The 18,463-nt window shown below is 40.7% G+C and overlaps 1 protein-coding gene across 12 annotated transcripts in view; it reads left to right on the top strand.

The window, feature by feature from the left end:
* Nucleotides 1-18,463, top strand: part of NRF1 (nuclear respiratory factor 1) — a 151,039-nt gene that overhangs the window by 43,996 nt on the left and 88,580 nt on the right. For 8 of the 12 annotated variants that reach the window (XM_033194516.1, XM_033194517.1, XM_033194510.1 and 5 more), the window contains 2 exons: nt 3,771-4,002; nt 16,989-17,103. In XM_033194516.1, coding sequence (XP_033050407.1) covers nt 3,780-4,002; nt 16,989-17,103 — 338 coding nt within the window. In that variant the 5' untranslated portion in view covers nt 3,771-3,779. The remainder of the gene's footprint in view (nt 1-3,770; nt 4,003-16,988; nt 17,104-18,463) is intronic. The other 4 variants (XM_033194515.1, XM_033194519.1, XM_033194511.1 and 1 more) reach the window with 1 other exon arrangement.

Here is an 18,463-nt window from a genome sequence, read left to right as displayed (position 1 = left end):
TCCCTCACTTCCCCCTAATCCTTGGTAACCTCTAATCTTTTTACCATCCCCATAGTTTTGCTTTTCCAGAAGGCCATGTGATTGGAATCATAAGTGTATAGCGTTTTCATATTGGCTTTTTTCACTTAGCAATATGCATTTAAGCTTCTTCTACATTTTCTCATAGCTTGAAAGCTCATTTCTTTTTAGTGCTGAATGATATCCTATTGTCTGGATGTACCACAGTTTATCCATTCACCTACGGAAGGACATTTTGGTGCTTCCAAGTTTGGTCAATTATGAATAAAATTATAAACATCCATGTGCAGGTTTTTATGTGGATGTAAGTTTTCAACTCCCTTGGGTAAATACAAAGCAGTGTAATGGCTGGATTGTATGGTAAGAGTACGTTTACTTTTATAACAGACTGCCACACTGTCTTCCAAAGTGGCTGTACTATGTTGCATTCCCACCAGCAATGAATGAGAGTTCCTGTTGCTCCATATCCTCAACAGCATTTGGTGTTGTCAATCTTTTGAGTTTTCGATATTTAAATAGATGTGTGGTGATATCTTATTGTTTTAATTTGTAATTCTCCCATGACATATGATGTTGAGCATCTTTTCATATGCTTATGTACCATCTATGTATCTTCTTTGGTGAGATCTCTTCAGGTGTTTTGCCCTTTTTAAATCGGGTTCATTTTCTTATTGTTGAGTTTTAAGAATTCCTTATTTTGGATAACAATCCTTCTGATTCATCTTTTACAAACATTTCCTCCCTATCTATATCCTGTCTTCTGATTCTTTTGGCAGTGTCTTTCACAGGGCAGAAGTTTCTTGTTTTAATGGAGTCCAGCTTATCGATTTTTGCTTTTATGGATTGTGCCTTTGGCATTGTATCTTAAAAGTCATTGCCATACCCAAGGTCAACTAGATTTTCTCCTATGTTATCTTCTAGGAGTTTTATGGTTTTGCATTTTACATTTAGGTTTATGATCCATTGTGTATTAGTTCTTGTGAAGGGTGTAAGGTCTGTGTCTAGATTTCTTTTTTGTTGTTGTTGTTGTGTGATTGTTCACTTGTTCCAGCACCATTCATTGAAAAGACTAATTTTGCCAAACTAATGTATTGCCTTTGCTCCTTTCTCAGAGATCAGCTGGCTGTATTTATGTGGGTCTATTTCTGGACTCTCCCTTCTGTTACATTGGTCTATTTCTCTGTTGTTTCACCAATACCAGACTGTCTTGATTACTGTCGGTTTATGGTAAGTCTTAAAGTTGTGTGGTATCAGTCTTCTGATTGTGTTATTTCAATATTTTTTTTGGCTGTTCTGGGTCTCTTGCCTCTCCATGTAAACTTTAGTGTCAGTTTGTTGATATCCACAAAATAACTTGCTGGGATTTTGATTGGGACAATGTTGAATCTAGAGATGAGGTTGGAAGAACTGACATCTTGACAGTATTGTGTCTTTCTATCCATGAACATGGAATATCTCTATTTAGTTTTTATTTGATTACTTTGATCAGAGTTTTGTATTTGTTTTCATATACATCTTGTATATATTTTGTTAGATTTATACCTTACTTAGTATTTCACTTTTTGGTGGTACAAATGTAAATGGTATTGTGTTTTTAATTTAATTTCAGATTCCACTTATTCATTTCTAGTATATAGAAAAACAATTAACCTTGTCCCTGCAACCTTGCTGTAATTACTTACTAGTTCCAGGAGTTTTTTTTATTGATTATTTTGGATTTTCTACATCAACAACCATGTCATCTATGAAGAAAGACAGTTCTATTTCTTCCTTCCCAATCAGGGTACCCTTTATTTCTTTTTTAAAAATCTTATTGCATTGGTTAGGACTTCCAGTACAATGTTAAAAAGAAGTGGTGAGAGGCGATTTCCTTGTCTTCTTCCTGACCTTTTTTTTTTGAGACAGAGTCCCGCCATTGCTGTGTCACCCAGGCTGGAGTGTAGTGTAGTGGCATGATCTCAGCTCACTGCAACCTCTGCCTCCTAGGTTCAAGCAATTCTCCTGCCTCAGCCTCCTGAGTAGCTGGGATTACAGATGTGTACCCCCTCGCCTGGCTAATTTGTGTATTTTTAGTAGAGACAGTATATTTAGTATATTTTCCATGTTGGCCAGGCTGGTCCCTAACTCCCTTACTTCAGGTGATCCACCTCCCTTGGCCTCCCAAAGTGCTGGGATTACAGGTGTGAGCCACCTCGCCCAGCCTTCTTCGTAATCTTAATGGGAAAGCTTCTAGTTTTTCACAACTAAGTATGATGTTAATAGTAGGTTTTTTGTAGCTGTTCTTTATCAGGTTGAGGAAATTTCCCTCTTTCTAATCAGCGTTTTCTTCCTTTTTAAGTAATAGGTGGTACGTGTATACCACTTTTTTTTTTAACCCATGCATTCATCAGTGGTCACTTGGGTTGCTTCCATGTTTTGGCTGTTGTGAATAAAGCTGCTATGAACATGGGTGTACAGATGTCTGTTCAAGATCCTACTTTCAGTTTTTTCTGGGTATATATATCCAGAAGTGGAATAACTGGATCATATGGTAGTTCTATTTTTGATTTTTTTTGAGGAACTAATATATAAAATTTTATATACAAGGACAAATTTTATACTGCATTGATGTTTATTTTATAACAGCAAAAACTTGGAAGCATATTTGATGAGCAGGTGACTGGTTATATAAATTATGACACATGGATATAATAAAGTATGCAGCTCTTTGAAAAAGATATGGTAGATCTGTATGTTTTGACATGCAACAATGTCCAGATATATTGTAATATGAAAAAGACAATATGTATAATATGAACCTGTTTTTATTTTAAATCTATGTATGTATGCTCCAAATTTATTTTTCAAAAATAATGAACTTCTGGGGTGGGGAGGAGTGGAGATTATAAGTGTGATAGAAGAGCCAACTTTTAAGTTTACTGCTTTATAAATTACTGTATCATTCTGGGGTTTAAAGGAAGCACAGTTTTTTGTTTTTTTGAGGGGTAGGGGGTTTGTTTGTTTTTGAGACCGAGTCTTGCTCTGTTGCCCAGGCTGGAGTACAATGGCACAACCTTGGCTCACTGCAACCTCTACTTCCCGGGTTCAAGTACTTCTCCTGCCTCAGCCTCCCAAGTAGCTGGGATTACAGGCGCCCGCCACCACGTCCGGCTAATTTTTTTGTATTTTTAATAGAGACAGGGTTTTGCCATGTTGGCCAGGCTGCTCTCAAACTGCTGACCTCAGGTGATCCACCTGCCTGGGCCTCTCAAAGTGCTGGGACTACAGGCACGTGCTGCCATGCCCTCAAGAAGCAGTTTTATAAGGAGAAAGACCAATTTCAATTTTTGGGAAAAAAGTTGACTCTCACTTGTCTTTGACATACAGAGAAAATGTTAAGTATTTCACTTATTTACTAAGTGTTTTTATGTCCACAAGGTCAAATGCTAGTCACTGAGGTATCTTGAGTATCTTTTTATTGTTATATTTGAATGTCTTTTTATTATTAAGGGTATCTGTTGTTTTGTGATCTGAGGTATAAAATTAGTACAGCGAATTTCCATCAAAATGGTGTCACATAAGGAACACCACTCTGTCATTTTTATGTCACACTTGAGTGGTGTTTCCCATTTCCTATGACTTGGTATGGCGTGGTAAGTCGCGAAATTGGAAGTTTGTCAAGGTTCCTCTGATCTTGAAGAAAATATCTCTTAGTTTAAGCATTGTGTTATATTACACACTGAATCCTGTTCTTTTTCTTTTTTGTCTGACAGTAGAACTTCATGGAGGAACACGGAGTGACCCAAACCGAACATATGGCTACCATAGAAGCACATGCGGTGGCCCAGCAAGTGCAGCAGGTCCATGTGGCTACTTACACTGAGCACAGTATGCTGAGTGCTGATGAAGACTCGCCTTCTTCTCCCGAGGACACCTCTTACGATGACTCAGATATACTCAACTCCACAGCAGCTGATGAGGTGACAGCTCATCTGGCTGCTGCAGGTAATGTTGTTTGGATTAGAAGCTCTTCCTTAATTTTTATTTATTTATTTATTTTGGAGACAGTGTCTTGCTCTGTTGCCCAGGCTGGAGTGCAGTGGCACAATCATGATTCACTGCAGCCTTGATATTCCGGGTTCAAGTGACCCTCCCATCGCAGTCAGCGTCCGGAGTCGCTGGGACTGCTGATGCGTACCACCACATCTGGCTCATTTTTGTATATTTTGTAGAGACAGAAATCTCACTGTGTTATGCAGACCGGCCTCAAACTCCTGGGCTCAGGTGATCCTTCTGCCTCGGACTCCTAAATTACTGGGATTACAGGTGTGAGTTACCATGCCTGGCTTTTATCACAACTTTTTTAAGCCTTGCGGTTATAACTTGAGCCTGTGTTGTACTGAGGCTTGAGGTCTAGAATCACTTACTATCAGTGTTATGACTTTGGTTTTATTTTTTCACCTATTCTGCCTGTGTTTTGGCTTTAAACTGAAGCATTTATTCCAATTACGTTAAACAATCACTGACACATATTTAGATTTAAATTTACCTTCTTTTCTATATGCTTTCTCTTTGCCCTACCTGTTCTGTTTACTTTTCTCTTGGCGTTTTCTTTTGTAGTGATTGAAAATTTTCTATTTTTTCATTTCTTTTCTTGTTAGTTTGAAAGTTATAAGCTTTTACTATTATCAATACTTGTAGAAATTATAGCATACATCCTTTATTTATCAATGTCTTACGTTGACTAGGCTCAGTGGCTCACACCTGTAATCCCAGCACTTTGGGAGGCCAAGGTGGGAGGATCACTTTAGCCCAGGAGTTTGAGACCAGCTTGGGCAATGTAGTACGATCCCATCTCTACCAAAAAAAAAAAATTAGCTGGGTGTGGTGATGTGCTCCCTAGTCCCAACTACTTGGGAGGCTGTGGTGGGATGACTGATTGCTTGAGCCCAGGTGTTTGAGGGTGCAGCGAGCTATGATTACACCACTGCACTACAGCCTGAGTAACAGAGTGAGAGCCTTGTGTCCAGTTGAAAAAATAAGGAGGCCGGGCGCGGTGGCTCAAGCCTGTAATCCCAGCACTTTGGGAGGCCGAGACGGGTGGATCACGAGGTCAGAAGATCAAGACCATCCTGGCTAACACGGTGAAACCCCGTCTCTACTAAAAAATACAAAAAACTAGCCGGGTGAGGTGGCGGCGCCTGTAATCCCAGCTACCCGGGAGGCTGAGGCAGGAGAATGGCGTGAACCTGGGAGGCGGAGCTTGCAGTGAGCTGAGATCCGGCCACAGCACTCCAGCCTGGGTGACAGAGCGAGACTCCGTCTCAAAAAAAAAGGAAAAGCAAAAAGTTGTATGTACTTGAAACTTTTAACCTCTCTACAGGGATAATACAAATTTCTTAGAACACTTGCATTTCATGCGCCCATCCTATATGCTGTTATTGTCCTTTGGTATACAGTTGGCTGTCTTTACTGTGGATTCCACATCTGCACATTCAACCAATTTTGAATCAAAAGTATTAGGAAAAAAAATTAAAAGTAACAATCTAACAATTAAAAATAATACAAATAAAAGGCCAATACAACAACTATTTATATAGTATTTACATTGTATTAGGTATTATAATATTAGCATTAGTAACCTAGAGATGATACAGAAGGACATGCATAGGTTATGTGCAAATGCTACACCATTTTATTTCAGGGACTTGAGCATCTGCACATCAAGATGCTGGAACCAATTTCACGAGGGTTTGAAGGGACAACTGTATTTCAAACACCACAAGACAATTTTTTTTTTTTTTTTTTTTTTTGAGATGGAGTCTCACCCTGTCACCCAGGCTGGAGGGCAGTGGCACAATCTTGGCTCACTGCAACCTCTGCCTCCTGGGTTGGAGCAACTCTCCTGTCTCAGCCTCCCAAGTAGCTGGATTACAGGTGTGTGCCACCATGCCCAGCTAATTTTTGTGTTTTTAGTAGAGATGGAGTTTCACCCTGTTGGCCAGGCGGGTCTTGAACTCCTGACCTCAGGTGATCCACCCACCTTGGCCTCCCAGAGTGCTGGGATTATAGGCTTGAGCCACTGCATTCAGCCAACAATTTTTTTTTTTTTTTTTTTTTTGAGGCGGAGTCTAGCTCTGTCGCCCAGGCTGGAGTGCAGTGGCCGGATCTCAGCTCACTGCAAGCTCCGCCTCCCAGGTTTACGCCACTCTCCTGCCTCAGCCTCCCGAGTAGCTGGGACTACAGGCGCCCGCCACCTCGCCCGGCTAGTTGGTTGTATTTTTTAGTAGAGACGGGGTTTCACCGTGTTAGCCAGGATGGTCTCGATCTCCTGACCTCGTGATCCACCCGTCTCGGCCTCCCAAAGTGCTGGGATTACAGGCTTGAGCCACTGCGCCCGGCCAATATTTTTATTTAATAAATAATATTCTTTTTTTTTTTTCCTGCATCTCCAACTGGTGTCCTGAGATGGTTTTTCTTCCGCCTAAAAACACCATTTAGTATTTGCGTTAACATGGGTCTGCTAGTAGCAAGTTCTATTTTTGCTTGTCTATGAATGTTTTTACTTAAACTTCAACCTTGAAGGATGTTTTCACTGAGTATGGAATTCTAGCTTGGTGGTTGTTCTTTCCTCATGTTGAACGGTACTGTTCCACTGTCTTCTGGATTCCATTGTTGCTATTGAGAATTCAGCTATTTCATTCTAACTGCTAGTCTTTCAAAGATTATCTCCCACATAGCCTGCCCCCTCTCCCCACCCAACTGATTTTTCTCTTTAGTTTTTGTGATGTATTTGGCTCTGATTTCTATTTATTTATTCTGTTTAGGATTTTTTTGTACATCTTGACTATGTGGACCAATGTCATCAATTCTGGGACATTTTAGCCACTAGATTTTGCTTCTGCTGAGTTCCATCTCTTTTCATTCCATGGCTCCAGTTACTTATGTTAGTCTTCCTCACTTGTATGTCTCTTACTATCTGTTCTGTATGTATCATCTTTCTGTGTAGTTTCTTCTGTCTTTCAACTTGTGATTTTCTTCTTTAGTTATTGTGTTAGTCCGTTTTCACGCTGCTGATAAGAGATACCCATGACTGGGAAGAAAGAGGTTTTAATGAACTTACAGTTCCACCTGGCTGGGGAGGCCTCACAATCATGGTGGAAGGCAAGGAAGAGCAAGTCACGTCTTGCATGGATGGCAGCAGGCAAAAAGAGAGAGAGCTTGTGCAGGGGAACTCCTCCTTTTAAAACCATCAGATCTTGTGAGACTTATTCACTATCACAAGAACAGCATGGGAAAGATCTGCCCCCATGATTCAATTACCTCCCACTTGGTCCTTCCCACAACATGTGGGAATTATGGGAGTACAATTCAAGATGAGGTTTGAGTGGGGACATAGAGCCAAACCATATCATTCCACCCCTGGCGCCTCCTAAATTTCATGTCCTCACATTTCAAAACCAATCATGCCTTCCCAACAGTCCCCCAAAGTCTTAACTCATTTCAGCATTAACTTAAAAGTCACAGTCAAAGTCTCATCTGAGACAAGGCAAGTCCCTTCTGCCTATGAGCCTGTAAAATCAAAAGCAAGTTAGTTACTTCCTAGATGGCAGTGGGGGTACAGGGATTGGATAAATACAGCCATTCCAAATAGGAGAAATTGGCCAAACAAAAGGGCTACAGGCCCCATGCAAGTCCAGAATCCAGCAGGGCAGTCAAATCTTAAAGCTCCAAAATGATCTCCTTTGATTCCATGTCTCACATCCAGGTCATGCTGATGCAAGAGGTGGGGTCCCATGGTCTTGGACAGCTCTGCCCCCTGTAGCTTTGCAGGGTACAGCCTCCCTCCCAGCTACTTTCATGGGCTGGTGTTGAATGTGTGTGGCTTTTCCAGGCAAACAATGCAAGCTGCCGGTGGATCTACCGTTCTGGGGGCTGGAGGACAGTGGCCCTCTTCTCACAGCTCCACTAGGGACTCTGTGTGGGGTCTCCAATCCAACCCCACATTTCCCTTCCACACTGCCATAGCAGAGGTTCTCCATGAGGGCCCCACCCCTGCAGCAAACTTCTGCCCTGGATATCCAGGCATTTTCATACATCTCTGAAATCCAGGCATAGGTTCCTAAACTCCAGTCCTTGACTTCTGTACACTTGCAGGCTCAACACCTTTGTGGAAGCTGCCAAGACTTGGGGCTTGCAGCCCCTGAAGCCATGGCCCGAGCTCTGTGTTGGCCCCTTTCAGCCACAGCTGAGCAGCTAGGATGCAAGGCACCAAGCCCCTAGGCTGCACGCAGCACAGGGACCCTGGGCCCAGCCCTTGAAACCTCCTAGGTATCCAGGCCTGTGGTGGGAGGGGCTGCCATGAAGACCTCTGACATGCTCTGGAGACATTTTTTCCATTGTCTTGGGGATTAACATTCATCTCCCTGTTACTTATGCAAATTTCTGCAGCCAGCTTGAATTTCTCCTCAGAAAATAGGATTTTCTTTTCTATTGCATTGTCAGGCTGCAAATTTTCTGAACTTTCATGTTTTCCTTCCCTTATAAAACTGAATGCCTTTAACAGCACCCAAGTCACCTCTTGAATGCTTTGCTGCTTAGAAATTTCTTCTGCCAGATACCCTAAATCGTCTCTCTCAAGTTCAAAGTTCCACATATCTCTAGGGCAGGGGCAAAATGCCACCAGTCTCTTTGCTGAAAATAACAAGAGTCACCTTTGTTCCAGTTCCCAACAAGTTTCTCATTTCCACCTGAGACCACATCAACCTGGACTTTATTGTCCATATCACTATCAGCATTTTGGGCAAAGCCATTCAATAAGTCTCTAGGAAGTTCCAAACTTTCCCACATTTTCCTGTCTTATACTGAGCCCTCCAAACTGTTTGAACCCCTGCCTGTTCCAAAGTCGCTTCCACATTTTTAGGTATCTTTTCAGCAGCACCCCATTCCTGGCACCAATTTACTGTATTAGTCCATTTTCACACTGCTGATAAAAACATACTCAAGACGGATGAAAAAGAGGTTTCATTGGACTCACAGATCTATGTGGCTGGGGAGACCTCACAATCATGGCAGAAGGCAAGGAGGAGCAAGTCATGTCTTACATGGATAACAGCAGGCAAAGAGAGAGCTTGTGCAGGGGAATTCCTCTTTTTTAAACCCCTAGATCTCATGAGACTTACTCACTATCACAAGAACAGCACTGGAAAGACTTGCCCTCCTGATTCAGTTACCTCCCACCAGGTTCCTCCCACAACATGTGGGAATTATGAGAGTACAATTCAAGATGAGATTTGGGTGGGGACATGGCCAAACCATATCAGCAGTGTTTAAGGTGCTTTTTTTATGTTCTCTTTTCTTTGTTTTTTCTTTATTTATTAAGGTGCTTTTAAATCTGTTCATTGACTTATTAATTTTGGTAATTGTTAGTAGTTTAACCAAAACTAACCGTTTTTTTCCCTCCAGTTTTAGAATTTCTAGTGTGTGTGTGTGTGTGTGTGTGTGTGTGTGTGTGTGTGTGTTTTTCCTCCCAGATTTTCACTGAACAGTTTCCAATAGTGGAAAAAAATTTCTTTTAAGCAAATAATTTTATAATTTACCTGGTAATTCTCTCTCAAGTCCCAATGAGTCTGTTTCTGTTACATGTTGTTAATGTCATTTCTTGTTCACGTTGGCTGTTTTCTTGGTGTACTGTTATATTTCAATGAATGCTGGATGCTGTGTATGGAAAATTATTTCTAGAAATAATTTGGGGTCTAGTATAATGTTATCTTCCTCTAGAGAGGATTTTTGTTTGCTTCTGCCAGATGCCTGAGGGCACTAGCAATCCTGGATCATCTTAATCCAATTTAAGGTTTTGAGATTTTCTGGGCTACTAAATTACTTAAAGCTGGGCTACATTTTATATCATTCACTTTCCTATTTACATTGAACATTTAGCACCATGGTGAAAAGACTTCATATAAACCATGCCTGAATGGGTATGATATTAAATATTGATCTTAGAAGGTATTTAGAAAAGCTGGACAAGAAATTAATGATGAAGAGTGGCCAAAATACTACATGTTTTGAATATATGCTGTATTTAAGAAGAGGAAGACAGATGCAATGACGAACACCCTTATTACTGTCAGTTACTGTCCACTGTGTATTACTGGAGTGGTGAATTTAAAAATAAGTCTTAGTGGCAAAACACATGAAATGTTTGTAAAATATGTTTTGTGAAATGCTCATGTGTTCCAGCAGAGGGCATCTTAACATCATGAATCCAGGTCCACTGCTTTTCTATGAAGGAAGATGCTTTTGAGACATGGCTTTGCTGTATTACTGCACTGCTTTGTCATAGTGTTAAGACCAGGAAAAGACTTTAATTTGACTCCTTTGTGTGGCACATGCGGAAAGTGAAACACAGCTGGTAGAAATGACTTACCATTTGATCATTTAATTTTCAATTATTGAGGAATTATAATGTATAGTACATATATGTAGCCTATGTAGATGCTATGAACAAGGCAGGCAAGAGTTTGCTTCTTAGGAGTGCAAAAGGCTTATTGGGGGAAGAAAAAGAGTTTGTTTCTGAAGGAGCTTTCATCCAGTGGTGGGAGAGGGCTACCAATAATAAAGTAAAATAGTTTGAGAAAGCATTGGATCTTCTGAATAAAATAATGAGGGAAGGTAATGGAGAGAGAAGGACAGCAGATTGCTGCTAGTTTGGGTGGTCTGGGAAGGCTTCTCTGAGGAGGCAGGTTGTGACTGACAGGCAGTTAGGTGTCAGCAAAGGGAAGTGCATTTCAGACTGAGAAACACTGAAAGCAAGGACTTGCAGATGGGAAATGGGAAGGAGGCCAGTGTGGTTGGAGCCTTGTGAGGCAGGCATGAGTCAGACCACCCAGGGCCTAGGGGCTGTGTGTGGTAAGGAATTTGGAGAGGCAGCAGAGCACAGTGCTTACCTGCCCAGACTCTGGAATCAGGCTTCCTGGGTTGGAATCCCAACTCTACTTAACCAGCTTGGGAATTTTTCTGAGGAGCTAGTCTGTAGCATTCATCATATCTGAAAGGTGACCCAGAAAAGGTAAAATGACCATTTACTATATTGTGTTGCCCCTCAGAAACACTTCTAATTCTCTGCAGCACAGACAGCCCCTGATTATTGTTGATTTTCAAGAAAAAAAAAAAAGTCTATAAGTAGTGCAACTAAATGAAATCTTCAAGTAATAAAACAACAGTATCTCAAGTTGGTTGACCTCTTTTAGTATCAATCACCAGTATGTTGGTTTTTGTTGTTGTTTTTTGAGACAGGGTTTCACTCTGTTGCCCAGACAGGAGTGCAGTGGTACAATCATGACTTACTGCAGCCTCAACCTCCTTGGACTCAGGTGATCCTCTCACCTCAGACTCCTGGACAGGTGCACGCCACCATGCCCAGCTAATTTTTAAATTTTTTGCAGACATGCTGTTTTGCCATGTTGCCCAGGGCTGGTCTTGAACTCCGAGGCTCAAGCGATCCTCCTGCCTTGGCCTCCCAAAGTGTTGGGATTACAGACGTGAGCCACTGGACCTAGCCCTAGAGGACTTCTTTTTAAACAAAATTGGATTTATTATTTCATTTTCTTTGAAGTGATAAGAGATAGGGTAATAAAGAAGTGGAGAAAGATTCACATGGTCTATAGACATAATTAGTATCTTGAGAGTGATAGTTTTGGTAAATTGTCCAGCAAGTAGAAAATACTTGAATATTTGAATCATATAGAGAAGTATCAAGGTCGGCGTAACGAACGCATGTGCACCCACTGCCCAGCTTTTCAGTTATTGCTGCTTTCACATGTTCGCATCAAATGTTTTTTAAGAAATAAAAAGTACAGGCCGGGTGCGATGGCTCATGCCTGTAATCCCAGCACTTTGGGAGGCCGAGGCGGGCGGATCACAAGGTCAGGAGATCGAGACCATCCTGGCTAACACGATGAAACCCCGTCTACTAAAAATACAAAAAAATTAGCCAGGCGTGGTGGCGGGTGCCTGTAGTCCCAGCTATTCAGGAAGCTGAGGCAGGAGAATGGCTTGAACCCGGAAGGCAGAGCTTGCAGTGAGCTGAGATCGCGCCACTGCACTCCAGCCTGGGCGACAGAGCGAGACTCCGTCTCAAAAAAAAAAAAAAAAAAAAGAAAAGAAATAAAAAGTACAGATGTGGTTGAAATTCTCGGTGGAACTCTTTTAAATCCTGCTCCCTTCCCTCCCTCCCTCCACTGGGGTAACCAGTATTCTAGATTTGGTCTTTGTCATTCTCTTGCATTTGTCTATATTTGCTGTTATGTGTCTGTATGATTAAACAATACTTAGCATTGTTTTGCATGTGTTAAATTTTATATTAATGGTATCACTCTGATACTATGTTTCTGTAATATGTTTATCTCATTCAACATTTTTCTGAGATTCACTCATGTTGATAATGTGGCTGTTTTTATTTTAACTGTTATTTGGTGTTCCATTCATTATCTGAATATTTCTTTCTCCGTTGTTGTTGTTTTTTTGAGATGGAGTTTCACTCTGCTGCCCCGGCTAGAGTGCAGTGGCGTGGTCTCGGCTCACTGCAACCTCTGCCTCTTGGGTTCAAGCAATTATCCTGCCTCAACCTGGAGTAGCTGGAACTACAGGCACACACCACCATGCCTGGTTAATTTTTGTATTTTTAGTAGAGATGGGGTTTTACCATGTTGGCCATGCTGGTCTTGAACCTCAAGTGATCCACCCACCCCAGCCTCCCAAAGTGTTGGGATTAACAGGCGTGAGCCACGGCATCCAGCCTGAATATTTCATATATTGGTAGATACTCAGGTTGTTTGTAATTTTTTCTATTTTGACAATGTACCACAGTAATACATTTTACATTGTGACCCAGAATAAATGAATACACATATAGCCAAAACTACAATTTTTAATGAGGTAATACCCCTACTGCAAATTATATACTCTGCGATATGTTCTACTCTGTTCTATTTTATTAGAAAAAAGTGCACTCGACTGGGCACGGTGGCTCATGCTTGTAATCCCAGCACTTTGGGAGGCCGAGGCGGGTGGATCACCTGAGGTTGGGAGTTCGAGACCAGCCTGACCAACATGGAGAAACCCCGCCTCTACTAAAAATACAAAATTAGCTGGGCATGGTGGCACATGCCTATAATCCCAGCTACCAGGGAGGCTGAGGCAGGAGAATTGCTTGAACCTGGGAGGTGGAGGTTGCGTTGAGCCGAGATCGTGCCATTGCATTCCAGCCTGGGCAACAAGAGTGAAACTCTGTCTCAAAAAAAAAAAAAAAAAAAAAAAAAAACACTCATGAGCCACTGAAAAGTCACACTAGCTGTAGCTTGAAAAGTACTACTGGAGGATATACCCAGGAGGGGAATTGGAGAGCCAAAGATGTCCATTTTCAACTTTACTAGATATTGCTAAATGTCTTTCCAAGTCGTGTTCATTTACATCCCCACAAGCAGTGTGCTGTAATGCCTGTTGCTTCTCATTCTCACCATTGGTGTTACCAGTCTTTTTCATTTTTGCCAATCTGGTAGGTATGAAATGGCATCTCAGTGTTGGTTTAATTTGCATTTTTGAGCAAGAGGTTCCAGCCAGTGCAGTAAGACAAAGTAGAGCACCATTTTCGATCTTTATTGACTTCTCAATTTTCTTTATTTGCCTATTTCCTGTTTATACCTTTGCCCATTTTCCAACTCAGTTTTTTGGTCTTTTTTCATATCAATTTGTAAAAATTATTGATATATATTTTGCATTCCTTTCCCAATAATATATAATATGTAATTATTTTAATATTACATGTAATATTACATATTATGTAATCTGGGAGGCGGAGGTTGCAGTATGCATTTTTATGCATACATAAAAATAATATGTAATTATTTTCTCCCAGTTTGTTGTCCACCCCATTTATTTTATGTTTTTGTTCATGAAGGTTCTTATTTATATTATTGTGAAATTTATTAATCTTTTACCTTATGGTTTATCTTTTTGGGATTTTGTTTCAGGAATTCTTCTTAACTCTGACTTTATAAAATATACTAGTTTATTGTAGAAATTATAATTTTTTCAAATTTTCATTTTAAAGGTATTTATTTATTTATTAGAGATAGGGTCTCACTCTGCCCCTCTCTTGCCCTCTCCTACTCCTCTTTCTTTTTTTGATACGGAGTCTCGCTCTTTCACCCAGGCTGGAGTGCAGTGGTGTGATCTCAGCTCTCTGCAACCTCCGCCTCCCAGATTCAAGCGATTTTCCTGCTCCAGCCTCCCGAGTAGCTGGGACTACAGGCATGCGCCACCATGCCCAGCTAATTTTGTATTTTTAGTGGAGATGGGGTTTCATCATGTTGGTCAAGCTGGTCTCAAACTCCTGACCTCAGGTGATCCTCCCGCCTCAGCCTCCCAAAGTGCTGGGATTACAGGCATGAGCCACTGCGCCTGGCCAGAATTTGAGTTTCATGAGTATATACATTTTTAAAATGTATTGAATGTATACTTGGATTTGTACACTTCATTATATGCAAATTTTACCTCAAAAGAAAAAAATTGTAAAATATTGAACTCTAGCTGATGCTGTGCCTGCTGAAGTATTTAGGGGGATCATATTGATATTCGCAGTTTGCTTTGAAACACATTGAAAAACCTCACTGTGAGCTGATGAATGGATAGAAAGATGGATAGATATGTATAATAAGATGTTAAATTCAACTTTGCACATATGTTTTGAAGTTTTTATAATAAAATATTGGACTCCTACAACTCAGCTGCAAGAAACCAAATAACTCAATATAAAAAATGGGCAAGGGACTCGAATAGACATCTCTGTAAAGAAGACATAAAATCACCAACAGGTTAGATGCTCAACTGTCATCAAAAATATAAAAGATAGGCCGGGCGCGGTGGCTCAAGCCTGTAATCCCAGCACTTTGGGAGGCCGAGGCGGGCGGATCACAAGGTCAGGAGATCGAGACCATCCTGGCTAACACGGTGAAACCCCGTCTCTACTAAAAACTACAAAAAACTAGCCGGGCGAGGTGGTGGGCGCCTGTAGTCCCAGCTACTCGGGAGGCTGAGGCAGGAGAATGGCGTGAACCCGGGAGGCGGAGCTTGCAGTGAGCTGAGATCTGGCCAGTGCACTCCAGCTTGGGTGACAGAGCGAGACTCCGTCTCAAAAAAAAAAAAAAAAAAAAAAAAAAATATATATATATATATATATATAAAAGATAACTGGTGGCGGTGAGGTCATAGAGTAACTGGAACCCTTATATACTGTTGGTGGGAATGTACAGTGGTCCAGTTGCTATGGAAAACAGCATGGAGATTCCTCCAAAAAATTAAAACTAGAATTACCATATATGATCCTGGCGTCTCACTTCTGGGTATTTATCCAAGAGAATTGAAATCAGGACCCCAAAGAGATATCTGCACTTCCTTGTTCATTGTTGTGTTATTTACAATAGCAAGATGTGAAAATAGCCTAAATGCCCCATCGGTGGATGAATGGCTAAAGCAATTGTGATCTGCATGTACAATGGAACATTATTCACCCTTAAAAACACAAGGGAATGCTGTCATATGTGACAACGTGGTTCCACCTTGGGGATATTATGATAAGTGAAACAAACCTGTCATAGAAAGACAAACACTGCATGATTGTACTTATAGAAGGTATCTAAAATAGTCATAGAAACAGAGGAGAATGGTGGTTGCCAGGGTCTGGGGTGAGGGACAGATGGGGAGTTGCTCTTCAGTGATGCAAGGGGAATAAGTTCTAGATAGCCGTACGACATTGGGCTTATAGTTAGCAATGATGTATTGTACACTTTACATTTTAAGAGAGTAGATAACATGTTGAGTGTTCTTACCACAATTTTGAAAAATAAATAAAATGTTGGGAAATGCAGCAATAAAATTTTTTCCATAACAGCTATTTATGATGGAAAGAAAGGGAAAAAGCAGTCGTTTATTTTTTATTTGCTTTGAGGTTCTTTAGAGTGGTTTATTTAAGTCAGGCTGATTATACTACTAACAACATGTAGAAAAGTTCATTTAGGTTTACAGGGAGGCTTATTTTATTTGAGCCACTTAGAATATATATGCCAATATACAGATGAGCAATTAAATTTAATTTTTATTTAAGCCTTTTACAGGATTCACAAGTAAAGATAAAGGTAACATGCCTTTTAAAAAAGATTGTCTTTGATATGTTGAGGTCCCAGGAATCAGAGACTTCAGCAGTTCCTTAGAGTCTACCCTCCATCTACCCTTCGAAAGACAAAACAAGGCATTATACATTAGTTTCAGGGCAAGCCAGACTAACTTTTATTAACATTTTCTCAGAGTGGGAAAGTTATCTCTTTTCTGCCAGAATGCCTTCATCAACTTGACCTTGTGTTGAACATCTCCATTTTTGGCACAATTCCCAGATATACAAGAAAATTTTTTCAATTAAGATGGTACTCATTCAGATACTCCTTTAGGTGTTGTTGGAGTTCCAAATGTGAGTGATTATCTCCAACTTCCTTAACTTGGCAGTGTCTTGGAGTAATGGAAACAGGGACACAGGGATAGAAGTAAAATCTGGAAATTTTTTCAATTTTGGCAAGCTTTTCCTCTTAGTGCTGCAATTCTTCCTAGCACCTCTAAGAATATTGCCTTAACAGTATGGGCATGCTGGCAAAACAAAGCAAAACAAAAACAACATTATACAAAATTCAAACTGGTGTGTGGTGGGGAGGTGTAAGTCATTTGCTTTTTTATAAGATTCATTATATGTTTTATTGGTAAATCACAATATGAATCATGTTAAACAATAGTGAAGTATACTGATAATATCAGGACCATTCTATATTTACTGACAACATATTGGGAAAGCAGTGCTACCTTTTTTGTACCTTTTTAATTGTTTCTGTCTTGAACAGTTTACAGGCAGCTGCCTAATCTCAGCACATACGTTATTATTTCAGGTCCTGTGGGAATGGCCGCTGCTGCTGCTGTGGCAACAGGAAAGAAACGGAAACGGCCTCATGTATTTGAGTCTAATCCATCTATCCGGAAGAGGCAACAAACACGTTTGCTTCGGTGAGGGCTCCCTTATCCGTATTATTACTATTCCTCAAATACTTCCTGTGGATGACAGACTTAGAACATATATGATTAGGTTTGTCAAGGATGCTTGGTTTGATTCCTTGATGACAGATGTAGACTTAAAAGTATTCTTACAAAATTAAATACACGAAAACAAAGAAATATGATTTAACAGATATGTAATATCACATTAATCCATTCAGAAAAGTTGTATGCCTGCTATGTGCAAGCCATTGTTGTAGACATTGGGCATAGAAGAGTGAACAAAACAAATTGCTTTAGAGAGCTTGTATCCTGCTAGAAGGGGGAAAAAAAAAACAATGTGCAATATGTCAGGTGATGATAAGTGCAATGGGAAAAAAAATACAGTGGAGTAAGGAAAATAGAAAAGTCAGGAGGTAGGGGGATATAGTCATTTTTCTCTTTTATGAGGATGGTCTGGGAAATGCTTTTTGATAAGGCAGCCTTTGAACAGAGACTTGAAGACGCTGAAAGAGCACATACGTTGATACTGAGGGGAAGAACATCTCAGGCAGGGGGAGTATCAAGAACAAAGACTCCAAAGTGTGAACGTGGTAGTTGTTTTTGAGGAACAACCAGGGAGATATGAGAAGATGTTCGGAGTAGTAGAGAAGAGCCACTCCAGGAGATCTTTTTTTTTTTTGATAGATGTGGTCCTGCTATGTTGTCCAGGCTGGTCTGGGACTCCTGGCCTCAAGCAATCCTTGTGCCTCATACCCAAAATGCTGGGATTACAGGTGTGGGTCACTGCACTTGGCTTAGGAGATCTTATAGTCCAATATCAGGGGCTTGACTCTTACTCTGAGTGAGGTGAGATGTCAGTGTAGGCTTTTGACTAGAGCAATGGTATCATCTTACTTACATTTTTAAAGCATCACTCAGGCTACGGTGTTGAGAATAGAATCTGGGGATGCAAGAATGGAATCAGGGAGACCAATTAGGTGGTGATTATAGTAATCTAGGCCAGAAATGATAAGTGTCTTAAAATCAACATGGCAGCAGCATGGGTAGTAAGAAGTGATCAGGTTCTAGATGTATTTAACAAGTCAACTCATCATGATTCGTTGACGTGGAGTGTGCGAGAAAAGAAGGAGTGCAGGGTGATTTTTGGTCTGATTACTAGAAGGATTGTGATGGCATTTACTGGAGAGGGAGCAAGCATGACAGTGAGGGTGAGACAGAATCAGGAATTTGGTTTTGGACATGGTAAGTTTGTGATGCCTCTAACCATTAAGTGGAGAAACAAAATAAGCAGTTGGATATGTGAGTCTGGAATTCAAATGAGAGGCCTTAGCTGAAGATGATATAAGCATATAAGTAGTATTTAGAACTA

The sequence above is a fragment of the Trachypithecus francoisi genome, unplaced genomic scaffold, assembly GCF_009764315.1.
Source record: "Trachypithecus francoisi isolate TF-2019V2 unplaced genomic scaffold, Tfra_2.0 Lachesis_group4, whole genome shotgun sequence".
Lineage (NCBI taxonomy): Eukaryota > Metazoa > Chordata > Mammalia > Primates > Cercopithecidae > Trachypithecus > Trachypithecus francoisi.
This window is presented reverse-complemented; position numbering and strand designations above follow the sequence as displayed.